This window comes from Mesoplodon densirostris, chromosome 19 (assembly GCF_025265405.1).
Source record: "Mesoplodon densirostris isolate mMesDen1 chromosome 19, mMesDen1 primary haplotype, whole genome shotgun sequence".
NCBI classification, from domain to species: Eukaryota; Metazoa; Chordata; class Mammalia; order Artiodactyla; family Ziphiidae; genus Mesoplodon; species Mesoplodon densirostris.
Window position 1 is genome coordinate 8,692,511 of NC_082679.1, and position 13,878 is coordinate 8,706,388.

General features: G+C 47.0%; 1 protein-coding gene across 2 annotated transcripts in view; it reads right to left on the reverse strand.

Moving 5' to 3' along the window:
• Positions 1-777: 777 nt before the first annotated feature.
• The window catches only part of SAE1 (SUMO1 activating enzyme subunit 1), a 69,281-nt gene continuing 56,180 nt past the window's right edge, over positions 778-13,878 (reverse strand). For both annotated transcript variants that reach the window (XM_060085086.1, XM_060085085.1), the window contains exons 7-9: positions 13,565-13,709; positions 5,660-5,729; positions 778-1,800 (exon numbers count right to left, since the gene is read on the reverse strand). In XM_060085086.1, the coding sequence (XP_059941069.1) occupies positions 1,708-1,800; positions 5,660-5,729; positions 13,565-13,709 (308 nt within the window). In that variant the 3' untranslated portion in view covers positions 778-1,707. The remainder of the gene's footprint in view (positions 1,801-5,659; positions 5,730-13,564; positions 13,710-13,878) is intronic.

Sequence of the window (13,878 nt, forward strand, 5' to 3'; positions counted from 1 at the left end):
TTATTCATTCAAACCAGCCAGACGATTTACATCGTGGGAAAGCCAAGTGAGGGTAAGGAGACTTGGAACGTGCTGCTGAGTCAAGACAAACCTGGCGCTCCAACGACTGCTCTGGCCCGTCCAGCTGTGGGACTTGGGGCATTTTACTTAAGTGTCACTTAACCGTTATGAGACCATCGCTCACTTTTTTAAAAATTAAATTTATATTATTTATTTTTGGCTGCGTTGGGTCCTCGTTGCTGCGCGCGGGTTTTCTCCGGTCGCAGTGAGCGGGGGCTACTCTTTGCCGCGGTGCGCGAGCTTCTCATTGTGGTGGCTTCTCTTCTTGCAGAGCATGGGCTCTGGAGTGCGGGGGCTTCACTAGTTGCAGCACGTGGGCTCGGTAGTTGTGGCACACAGGCTTAGTTGCTCTAAAGCACATGGAATCTTAGCGGACCAGGGCTCGAACCCCCGTCCCCTGCACTGACAGGCAGATTCTTAACTATCACTCACTTTTACTCCTTTTCCACTATTATTATAATTGCTATCCCTGAGAACAGCCACTACTTAACTGAATTATTCAACAGACAATAAGAATCAGAAGCTTCTGCATGCTAGAATATGAGCACCCTAACTCTTGTTGCATTGCCCAGAAAAACGGTGGCAGGAACGGTGACGGAGGGGAGGATCTTTGTGTCATGTTAAAGCATCCAGGGACATTTCTTCAGGTTTAGGCAATTGATAGCATCGCTCCCTGTCAGAGGAAGAAGTTTCTAATGTGGAAGAAAAACAAACAAATCCTAAAGCAAATAACTTTATTTCAATCATTCCTTTTTAAAGAACCAAGGAAATATAGAAAATATAAAAAAAAAACATGAACAGCTGCAATTCAGGGGGGTAAATGAAGGGCCGATACAGCCCTTACCACGCGACAGCCTCCAGCGCGAGGGTCGGCACAGCATCGGGGCGGGGCTCCGTGGGAAGGGCGGGCTCCTCCGTCCCAGCTCGCGGCCAAGGAGTCAGAATCCCCAGGGGGTGGGACCAGGGAATCTGCCTTTTTAAAACGAGCTTTCCCGCTAATATTCCATTTGCAAGGTCTCACCCTCATACCCAAGAGGACTTGGTGATATTTCCTCTCGTCCAAAATCCAGGCTGGAACTCAACTAATCCTAAACTAAAACTCAAGAATAGCACACCAGATGCCACCTGTTGTTTTTCAGAGTCTCAAACTTAGGAGGAAATACATTCCGCCTGCCATGTTTTTTCCTCTCTAAGGGCACCTGTCTGCATTTGGAACTGTGGTTCCACTAGTGTTTCATCAGTCCTAGGCCTTATTCCCCACCTGAGGTCACGCTCCTCTCTGTGTGACATCAGGCGGAGACTAAGGCCAAGAAGGTGGCAAGAGGCTCCTAAGCAACAAGGCGTGCTGGTTCCTGGCCGGGGGGACTGGTGACGCCGTGAGGAGGAGTCAGAGGGGGCTGTCAGGTGCTGGCCGCGCAGGCCTGGGACGGGAACGGTGACAGCCAGGACCTACGCCCCTTGCTTAGCAGCCACTGGTGCTTAGAAGCAGCACATCTGTACGACCTCACTGCTCACAGGAAATGGTTTGTATTGGTTCAATGACTTCACTTTTCCCTCGCCTGGAGAGGGCCTTCACGGGGGAAGGGGACAAGGACGACACGTGGGCATGCCGCGGGGCAGCGTCGCCGGGGCTGCCGAGTCCTGGGTTCACTTGGGGCCAAGGCGCTCCACGACCCCGTTCCCCTTCATGCCATCAAAGAAGAAGAAGTTGTTGTGAGGAGGGTCCCTTTGAGACAGGGCCTGGGGAGCAAAACAAGACGAGGGTTCAGCTCAAGTGCTTTAAAAGGGGTAAAATGGGGAAAAGAGAATAAACCCCCAAACTGAAATCTTCTACAAGCAACGTGGGCAGTGGTTCGCAAGAGACGTTGATTTTGCTCCCCAGGGGCTACCTGGCTATGTTGGGAAACATTTCTGATTGTAACTGTCATGTCCCTTTGCTCTGTCCCTTACCAGCTGTGTGTCCTTGAGCAGATCATTTAGCCTCTCTGACCTTTACTTTCCCCATGTAAAATGAAAATAACAAATGTTTTATCCTAGGGATTAAGAAAGATGCTGTACCTCAAATATCTAAAACAATGCCTCACATGGAGAAGCACCGCCTGGCTAACGGCAGTGATGATTATTTACGACTATTCAACTGAGAAAGGCACTGATTCGTCAACACGTCAGAGGCTGCAGCCTCCGTCACCTGGGGGGACACTCACTGATGCAGAAGCGGCGCGTCCGGGAGAAGGCAGTGCTGCCTGCCCTCCACAGGCCAGGCCAGGGCTGGGGTCCAGAGGGCCTGGGACGTGCCAGTCAGCCATGAAAATGATGATTATCTCGTGGGGTTAACAGAAGTTCACAGCACCGTTAGAGATGGAGTTAAGAGTCCCTGAAATTACGTGCTGAGTCATGTGTGTACCTGTGTGCACTGGGGAAAGGTCCACAGGCGACAGTGGACATTTTCAACGCAAGAAGGGTTACTGTTTAAAGAGGAAGACATCACCTAGGCAGAGTGCTAGGCAGGGTGTCAAGGTTTCCGGGGGCGCCATGCTGTCATCCCTGGGGCAGGACCCCTTGCCAAGGTCGGGAGTGCGCTCTAAACATCCCGAACCTCTCCTCCTCGGACTGAGTGCCAACCCCAATCCACTTTCTCATCTGTAAAGTGGAGACAATTACACCTATTCCAAGTGGTTATTCCGGAAATAACCATTCTTCTGAGGAAAATGTATTGAGCATCTACTCTGTGTCAGGTATCGTGCTAGATATTAAGGATTCTGAAGTCCCTCCCTGCCTGGGGCTTGGATCAGAGGTTTGCTTCTCTGGGCTGGCATATGAAATGGCAAATAAATGGCCCCTGCCTGCTAGGGCCCCTGGTGAGTATGAAATGCGATCAAGCTGGCAACGTGCCGGGCATGTAGTAACTTCTCAATAAATGGGAGCTGCTACGACTAACGGGGGCCAGAGGTCCTTTCCCAGTATCTGAGGCCCCAAGCACTCAGCCAGGTGGAAGGGCCCAAGCGCCCACAGGTGGATCTTAGACCCGAGAACCCAAGTCCAGGAGATGATACAAGGCGTTTTCACGCGGAGCTCGGTAAGGCTGCTGCTGACACTCTCACCTCTAGTACTCCAGGTGGGGAGACCGACCGCGGACAGTGGGCAGAGAAAAGAAGGACAATTAAACCCAAGGAAGCGGGACATGACAGAGGACGTGGATAGAACACGTGGTGTCCGGAATGAGGCACGGAAGGAGGGAAACAAAGATGATTCCGAGGGAACAGACTTATACATTTGCCCCCCCATCTTCCGATGTTTACTTTTTACGGGTGGTCAGATGGTCCCACCAGGGAAAAGGGGGAGGTCCACGGCCCTCAGATTGCAGGCCTTTACCGCCAGCTGGCCGAAGCTGAAACGGTGTTAAGTAAGGGGGAGTGGCGGGGACAAGACAGCAGGGCATGGGGTGAACATGGGGCAAAAGGTAAAGTGCTTCCCAAGCCAGAAGGGGGTAGGAGGAGATTCCAAACACGCCCAGCAACCAAGAATGCAGAGTACTCTGGCTATCTGGGATAAACAGAAACAAGATGCTGGGCAACAGCTGTCCCCTGCAGGCAGGAAGGAGGGGGCTGCACTAGAGGTTAGGACTGGGATGCAGAGAAGCCCCTGCACACAGTGGGGTCAAGGCCACCTGCCTGACCCACAGTCTCCATCCCACATGAAAAACTCAGGGAGCAGCTTCTCAATGGGAGGTATGGAGGTGAGGCTAAGGGCGCAAGGATGGTGGCCCCGGGTCCACACAGAGCCCCGCCGGACGGGAGGGCCTTTTTTTTTTTTTTTTTGCGGTACGCGGGCCTCTCACTGTCGTGGCCTCTCCCGTTGCGGAGCACAGGCTCTGAACGTGCAGGCTCAGCAGCCATGGCTCATGGGCCCAGCCGCTCCGCGGCATGTGGGATCCTCCCGGACCGGGGCACGAACCCGTGTCCCCTGCATCGGCAGGCGGACTCTAAACCACTGAGCCACCAGGGAAGCCCGGGAGGGCCTTTAGGGAGGGCACCTGAGGCCTGATGGCAGAGCACAGGCTCAGAAACCAAATGGCAGGGGCTCGAGTCCTGGCTCCGCCGCTTCTCTGCACCTCAGTGCCTTCTTCATACGGGAGGGATCACCAGCTCCTACTTCTTGGGTTGTTGTAAGGATCAAATGAGTCTATCCACGTAGGGAACATGGTCTCTGTGCGGTAGGTACGTAATGAGCTTTCAATAAATGTTATCTACTATTGTCGTCGTCACTGTAGGCTACAAAAAATATATTATGTTCCCATTCCCCCCCTTGTTTTTCCATCACTGTACTCTTTCCTGCCAAGACTCTCTACAGGCAGCCTCAGAATCCTTCTCAACACAGTCCTCTGGGCAGCCAAGTTCTCAGACTGGGGACACAGCTGAACTTTTCTATCAGTCTGGGTTAAGCAGAAGGCGTGAGCAAGGAAGCAGGTGCAGCAGCCCATGCCTCTCCTCTTCTGCACTGTACCTCCTCAGTGCTCACCCCTACTGCCTATGCCATAGAAAGTTAGGTTAGATTTAGGGAAAGAATGGATCCACAGAGAAGGATCAGGAAAGAAGAGAGAAAAAAGAAGGCCTTGAGACGACGGCGGGACCATCAAATTGAGTCAACTGTTTCCAGAGCAGGACAAAGCAGTGAGAGCTGGTCTCCAAATTGTCCTCCTAAGCTCACAGCTGACACGTCAATGGACGTGGAGAATTATGTGAGCAGGCACGACTCTGCTCCGTGAAAGAGAAGGACACCCCGTCACTGCAAGCCCACTGAAGCAGCTCAGAACCTGCACAAGGCAAATTCAGTATCTCTGGGCAAATATCAAAGTCCCCAAAGAAAGTAAAATACATTTGGGGGTATGCTATGGTTCTGGCAACTCAAACGTTCCAGAAGAGACTCAAAAGGCTGTGCTAGTTACTTGGTTACCTCATGACCCTACATGAAATGCTTCCCTTCTGAGAGGGACAACGACACCTGCCTAATGTGGGCACAGGTCACCCTGGATAGAGCCTTGTGGGGCTCCTGGCACAGTGCACGGGCTCCACTGGTACTGATCTCCCCCTGCTCTATACACGCGTATGGTGTGTGCGGTAACAAGAGGGTGCTTTGACGCCATGGCCATGTGTGGAGAGAAACTGTGAAGCAGAGGTGGAGAAGCACGGGTCGTGGAATCCCTTCTCTGGGCCTCGGTGTCCACCTCTTAAACGGGGGTCAGGACAGTGCCCATTTCATAGAGCTGTAAGAGGCAGAATACCTGACAAATATCATAAGCACCAGATAACTGGTTGGTATAGTTAGGGGATGGTGGGCAGCACCTCACGGGCTCTTTGTCCAGCTCTGAGTAGGCAGGCACTCAAAGATCATTTGCTGCAGGCCCACCTGGATGGGCTGGAGAGAAGAGGATGGGGTGGAAAACGGAAGGAAGGAAGGAAGGGAATGGGGAGGGCAGGAGACAGGGTGAGTGGAGTCAGAGAAACCAGGCAGCTAAGACAGTCCTGGGTTCTCTCTGTTGGCACATCCAAGGTCATGGTGCGGAGGGTCAACAATTTTCTAGGCCACAGGGACTTTTTACCTTCACGATTTCCTGGGCCAGGATCCCTCCAACCACTGCACACACTGGGGCCATCTCAGAGAAGCAGTACCTAAAAGAGAAGACAAATGAAACAGGGCACTGAGGAACAGGAAAGCTGGTAAGGACATCTGGAAAAGGTCAGCAGTAGGTTCACCTGAATGAAAACATCTCCTACCAGGATGAGTCAATTCAGACAGCGATGCTAATGCTGGCAGCTAGGTGTGAAAATTAAATCTGATCCAGGTTAGTAGGTGGCTGGGAATGACCTCTGAACCTTGGCAGGCAAGAATTGTTTCACAACTTTTTTTTTTTTTTTTTTTTTAAAGTTAAAGGAAAGGCTATATCTGTGCATCCTAAAAATAAAGTCCTACAGATATCAGATGTTTCAGTGCCCTGGTCACATTCTCGCCATTCTCTCCTGGCCCACAACGGGCAGCGGGTTCTATATGCTATTCCCAGACAGATGTCAGGAGCAGGCCTGTGTTAACGTGCAGGAGGCACAGGAGACTCGGGGCCTGAGATTAAAGCACGGGAGCAGAAAAAAGCCTTCACTACCCACGTGGATTCTGGGCCAGGATGGGCATCCAGAGGACAAACGTTAGCTAATATTGTCACCTGCCCCAATCACCCATCCTGGACAGCCAGATGCTTTCTCCCCCCACCTCCCCAGAGGAACCATGCCTCGCCAGTTCCCATCCCTGAACACAAAGGGGTTTTTTAAATGAGCAAATTGAGGTGCAGGCAAGTTAAAAGTAAAGCTTCCCTACGGAACCCTACCATGAGGAGACCACCTCCCGTCTTCCTGGTTTGGTATACACCCTTCTAGACATTTTTAAAAGGGCGCATATCTGAATATATGTAATTTAAAACCCAAGTCATAGCAGCTATTATTCATTGTGCCCTGTAACCTACTGATGGATATTTAAGCTGTTCAGCATTGTGACCATACATCTTGGCAGTGGTGTCCAAACAATTCCTTATGGCAAATTCCCAAATATAGAATTGTTGAGTCCTGATACATTTTGCCAAAATGCTCTCCAGAAAGGCTATACCCATTCAGCTCGCATCAACTGTGCTTGGGGATGCCCATCTCCTCACCCGCTGGCCGGGCCCAGCATTCCCATCTGTCTATCCACAGAGGCAGCTCTTCCTCCCGTGTACCAAGGTCCACTGCAGAACTATAAAGTACACAGAGAACTATGCCAAAGTGAAACTAGTCACCATAATTCTACTACTCAAAGACAGTCAAATGTGGGAATATTTTTCCTTTAAAAAAAAATTCACCGGGCTTCCCTGGTGGCGCGGTGGTTGAGAGTCCGCCTGCCGATGCAGGGGACACGGGTTCGTGCCCCGGTCCGGGAAGATCCCGCACGCTGCGGAGTGTCTGGGCCCGTGAGCCATGGCCGCTGAGCCTGCGCGTCCGGAGCCTGTGCTCCGCAATGGGAGAGGCCACAGCAGTGAGAGGCCCGCGTACCGCAAAAAATAAATAAATAAATAAATAATTCGCCTACATTCTATGTGATCATACTATACAAGTTTAACATTCTGCTTTTTAAAAATCATCTCAACAAACTACTAGCAAACCAAACCAGCAACATACAGACACATGATCACTTCAACAGACACAGAAAAAGCATGAGACAAAATCCAGCACCTCTTCAAGATAAAAACACTCAACAAACTGGGAAGAGAAGAAAATTTCTTTAAACTGATAAAGGCCGTCTACGAAAAATCCACAGCTAACATCTTACTTAATGGCAAAAGACTAGAAGATCAGGAACAAAACAAGGATGTCTGCTATCACCACTTCTATTCAACATTGTACTGGAGGTTCTAGCCAGGTCATTTAAGGAAGGAAGGAAAAAGAAATAAGGGGCATCCAGACTGGAAAGAAGAAGTAATATATATATATTCATAGATGACATGATCTGGTATATAGAAAATTCTAAGGGAACCACAGAAAAATTATTTGAAATATTAAATTCAGCAAGACTGCAGAAGACAAGATTAACATACAAAAATCAATCTATTTCTATACATGAGCAATGAACATCCTTAAAATGAAATTAGGAATTTGATTTACAATAGCATCCAACAGAATAAAATATTTCAGAAAAAATTTAACAATAAATGTGTAAAACATACTCTGAAGACTAAAAAACATTGTTGAAAGAAATAAAAGACTTAAATAAATGGAAAGATATCCCCAAGTTCATGGATCAGAAGACTTAATATTGTTAAGATGGCAATACTCTCCAAATGTTACTGGGACAACTGGGTCTCTAAAGGCAAAAGAATTAATGTGGGGCCTCCCTGGTGGCGCAGTGGTTGAGAGTCCGCCTGCCGATGCGGGGGATGCGGGTTCGTGCCCCGGTCTGGGAGGATCCCATGTGCCGCGGAGCGGCTGGGCCCGTGAGCCATGGCCGCTGAGCCTGCGCGTCCGGAGCCTGCGCGTCCGGAGCCTGTGCTCCGCAACGGGATGAGGCCACAACAGTGAGAGGCCCGCATACCGAAAAAAAAAAAAAAAAAAAAAAAAAAAAAAGAATTAATGTGGACCCCTACTTCACATCATGTACAAAAGTTAATTCAAAAATGGATCACAGACCTAAATGCAAAAGCTAAAACTGTAAAACTCTTCAGACGAGAACATACATGTAAAAACGGGGGAAAAAAACATAAATTATATTTCATGAGAGTTAAACATTTCGGGCTTCCCTGGTGGTGCAGTGGTTGAGAGTCCACCTGTCGATGCAGGGGACATGGGTTCGTGCCCCGGTTAGGGAAGATCCCATGTGCCACGGAGCGGCTGGGCCCGTGAGCCGTGGCCGCTGAGCCTGCACGTCCAGAGCCTGTGCTCCGCAGCGGGAGAGGCCACAACAGTGAGAGGCCCGTGTACGGCAAAAAAAAAAAAAGTTAAACATTTCTACTTCAAAGGATACTATCAGGAAAGTGAAAAGACAACCCACAGAATGGGAGAAAATTTTTACAAATCATGTATCTGACAAAAGGACTTGTACCCAGGGACCCCTTACAATTTAACAATAAAAAGATAACCCAATTTAAGAATGGGCAAATGATCTAAATAGACATTTCTCTAAAAACATACACAAATGGCCAGTAGGCACATGAAAAGATGCTCTACATCATTAGTCATTAGGGAAATGCAAATCAAAACCACAGTGAGATGCAACTCATTACCCACTAACACTGAAACAGACAGACTAACACTTGTCGGCAAGGATGTGGAGAAACTGGAACCTGGATACAGTGCTGGTGGGATGGTAAAGTGGTGTGCCCACTGTGAAAGAGAGTTCAAATTGTTAAACAGTTACCATATGAGCCACCAATTCCACCCTTGGTATACATATCCAAGAGAAATGAAAACTTATGTTCACACAAAAACACATGAATGTTTAGAGCGGCTTTAGTCATAATTGCCAAAAACTGGGAACAACCCAAATGTCCTTCATCTGGTGCATAAACTGTGGTACATCCATACAGTGGACTACTACTCGTAATAAGAAGAAATGAGCTAACGATTCATACAACATGGATGAATCTCAAAGGTATTAGGCTAAGGGAAAGAAGTCAGACTCGAAAAGACTACACATGCTGTATGATTCCATTTATATTACATTATTGAAAAAGGCAGAACTACAGGGATAGAGAACAGGTCAGTGGTTGCAGGTAGGGAAGGGGCTGATCACTCCAAGGCAGCATGAGGGAATCGGGGGGGGGGGGGCACAAAACTTTTCTCTATCTTGTTTGTGGTGGTAGTTACACAACTGTGTCTTCGTAAAATTTTATGGAACTTTAAAACAAAACACACAAACAACTCACAGAACTGCATAACAAAAAAGAATAAATTTGACTGTGTGTAAATTAAAAAAAAACAAAAAACACCACGAGGAAACACGGAATTTCACTGTATAAGTCTAAATAATAAAAACTAAACAAGACAAAAACAAGCATCATCTCAAGACATAATCAGACAAGTTCAGAATATGGGATATTCTACAATGTAACTGGCCTGGACTCCTAAAAAAAAAAAAAAAAAAAAGGTGGTAAACTCTTCTAGATCAGGAGCTGGAAAACTTTCTTTGTAAAGAACCAGACATTAACATTCTGCTTGAAAGCCAAATAATTTTTTGGCTTTATAGGCCATATGGTCTCTGTTTAAACTCTTTGTAAAAACTCTACAAAAGCTGTCACAAATAATACACAAATGAGTAGGTGTGGAATAAAACTTTATTTACAAAAGCAGGTGGCAAGCCACAGTTTGCCAACTCCCAGATTAAAAGCAGCACAGAACCAAACGCGACAGATGAACTCTGATGCACTCTTAAGCATCATGTCATCATTCTGCCCCTCTCCCCAATAAAAAAGCAAAATATTAACAACTGAATCTAACTGAGTGGTACATGGATGTTTACTACCGTTCACTATTCTTTCTGTTTTTCTGTATGCTTGACATTTTTCATATCATTTTTAATCCGTGTATTTGCATTTGCTCTGTAATATTAACTCTCTAATGCCTTTCCAATTTCTCTTTCTTATATATATGATAATGAACATCTTCTGTACATAAGTATTTGCTCACATTATTTCTTTCGGGTATATTCTCATTACCAAGGAGCAGAATTACTGGGCTAAAGAGGGAGCACTTAAATGACTCTCGATACTTATTTCCAAACTGCCTCCTTAAAAGATTGTACCTTTTCCCACCACGCTTACTAACAATGAATATGTTAGAATATGAATATTCTCTGATAGAAAATATATAAGAAAATATAATAACATATTCAGTGATTTTCTCTGGTTAATGGAATTACGAGTAATTTTCATTTTCCTCTTTCTAAATTGTTTTTTAAAATTTTAATAAATTTTTTTTTTTTTTTTTTTGCGGTATGCGGGCCTCTCACTGTTGTGGCCTCTCCCGTTGCGGAGCACAGGCTCCGGATGCGCAGGCTCAGCGGCCATGGCTCACGGGCCCAGCCGCTCCGCGGCATATGGGATCCTCCCAGACCGGGGCACGAACCCGCATCCCCTGCATCGGCAGGCGGACTCTCAACCACTGCGCCACCAGGGAGGCCCCTTAATAAAATTTTTAAAGGTTACTTTCCATTCATTTATTACAAAATATTAGCTACACATGGTGCAGCCAAAAAAAATAAATAAATATTGGCTATATTCCCTGTGTTGTACAATACATCCTTGAGCCTATCTTATACCCAATAGTCTGTGCCTCCACTCCTCCTCATTTTCATCTTTGAATTTATTCCACACTATCTGATTTTTCCATACTATATATATTATCTCTGAAACTTAAAAACCAGTAAGTTCACAAAAGGACAAATATTGTATAATTCCACTTATACAAGATACGTAGAACAATCGAATTCATAGAGACAGAAAGAAGAATAGAGGTTACCAGGGGCTGGGGCAGCACAGCGGGAAGTTAGAGTCTGACAGGGACAGAGTTCCGGTTTGGGATGATGAAAAATACCGGAGATGGTAACAGTGACGGGGCACAACCACGTGAATGTACTTAATGCCACTGACCCGTCCATTTACGAACGGTTAAAATGGCATAATTTATGTTGTGTGTATTTCACCACAATAAAAAAATTTTTTAAAACAGTAAAAGTTCTATTACACATACAAATTATGAATGTTCATCACAAGTGTTTATAATAGTGAAAAACTATAAATAACTCACATACCCACCAATAAGGTAATGGCTAAATAAATAACCATATGGCAGACAATGAAACATTATGCAGCACAAGTGAAGTTTATGGATCTGTATTTGTGACACAAACAAGTCCATGATATGCTGGAAAAAGAAGGCTATCACATGAAAAGTACAATCTCATTTTGATATTTAAAAAGAGAAAAAACCTGAATAAATACACATACTGATGTCTGTGAGGCTAAACCCCCAAATTAAACCCCAAGTTAGCAGTGGCTACTTCTCACTGGGAGGACTATGGATGATCCTTTTCTTCCCTTTTATATTTCCTGGCAATGGGCATCTGTTACTTTCATAATCAGAAAAGCAATAAAGCTCTCTGAAAAGAGAATAAATAACAGAACATGAAGGGACAGGACAAGCAGATCACAGACAGATGAGGGAAATGGAGACTTGGGCACAGCTTTCCCTACTCAAGTAAGCGCACCCTGCTCGGAGCTGGCAATGGGTAATTTGTGAGGGTAGCTCAGCTGCCAGACGGCGGCTCATTTCCTTGCCGCATCCCTACCCCATCTCCACCAGCCTCATCTCCACCAGCCACAGACGGACTTCGAGAGGCCGTCAACCACCTCTTACTTAAAAGGCAATAGAGAGGGAGCGCCTGAGCACACAAGGCGTAGTCACGGGAAAGTGGTTTCTGCAAGCGGGTAGCGGGGGACACTTTGGAGAGGAAACTAGCCGGCAGCTAGTCCAGCTGTTAGCAGTTAGGCTGTGGCTTTCTCCTTCTGGGAAGCAGGGCCTCTGCCACTGGCTGGCGATGCAGAGGCAGGCCGTTCATCACTCTAAACACCCAAATCAGTCACTCGGCGGCACACTCAGGCCCGGCACGCGGCACTGGGTGTGCTCGGCGGCCCTGCGGCCTGGCTACGTCTACTGAATCTGGAGCCCTGCAGAGCCTGCCCGCCTCCTGCCATGAAGCGCAGAGCAGGCACCACTTGCTCCTCCACCGAGAGAAGTGTGCCCACTGTTAGCCCAAAACAGGGACCCCATCCCAGCCTGCAGTGTCATCAGCCTCGACCTCCCAGTGCTAATTTACAAAAGCACCTGTAGACAGCTGCCTCTTTCTGGCTGAGGGCCCGGCAGGGGATTCAAAGCCCACTGCTGGTCTTAAATCGGCTGAGGTTTGCTAGTGTCTAAGCGAGGCTCCCAGCCACGAGTGAAGAAGGAAAGGACTAGGGAACGAAGGGACTCCGATTCACTTTATTGCTGAAAAGGAACCAAGGTACTGTGCTGTTACCAGCGATTAGCAGTGTGGTGAGATCTTGGTTGGCTACTTACTAAAACCTTGGACAAGTGACTATCTTTCTGAGCCTTAGTTTCTTCATTTAACTCATGGGAAAATAATAATACACACTTTGAGGATTATTGTAACAATTAAACGTGGCTGTGTTGGTAAAGCACAGAAAGTCTTCAATACGTGGTGCTGTTGTTATTAGCTGTATAACCTCATACTAGTCACTGAACTTCTCTGAGCCCTAAATTAACTTTCCCTCTCCTATAAAATGGGCTGTTGTCAAGAGAGAGCATGTACAGAAAGCAACCACCACAATGCCTGGTATTATAACAGCTGCTCAGTAAATTCTAGCCATCAGTATTACTGCTACAAGCTGGAGCACAGCAAAGCAGTTTAGGGAGTCCCCCAAATACACCGAAAGAGAGTGAGAGTAAAGAGATGACCCCAGAACTGCTTGGAAGGGGTTCCTGACCCAGTCTCCCTTTGGACTGATCCAACCAAATCCTAAACCTGATTGTGTATAAGAGCAAAAGACTGGTCGCCTAAGGTGAAAGCATCCCAGCACCTAAGGGTGAGGATGCTGGGAACAGGGATGCCTTTGCTGCTGAGGGTATAAACTGATAGGTCATCAATGGAGGGCAACGGGGCAATATCTACCAAATGATAAACCCATTCTTCTGACCCTGCCACTCCATTTATTGTGCAGTTATACCTGCACACGTACAAGGTCACCTCGATTTTTCATATGCTGCTGTTATACCAACAGAAGGACAGCGGGCCACAGGAGGTGGCAGAATGTGGCAAAGAAGGCTCTCCTCAGGGCTTTCGGTCTTAATAAAGCATCTCCCCAAATTAAGGCAAATACTGAAAACAGACATTTATCAATCCAGGCTAAACTGTGATAAGTGCTGAGACCAACCTGACAAAGTCTTCGGGAAGCAGGTCAGGATTAACACCCAGGGAGTCAAGCACATCGTTTCGAATCTGGAGCAACAACTCAGAATCTTCCCCAAAGGTATCAGAACTAGGATCTCTTCCTTTATCTGTGCGGAACTTCAGGAGCACTGGGAAAGGAAGAAGACAGGTTAAAAAGCAAGTCTTTTCACAACCTACAGACTGGGAGAAAATATTTGCAAATAACGTGACCAAAAATGGCTTACTTTCTAAAATATACAAACAGCTCATACAACTCAACAACGAAAAAACAAACAACCCAATCGAAAAATGAGCCGA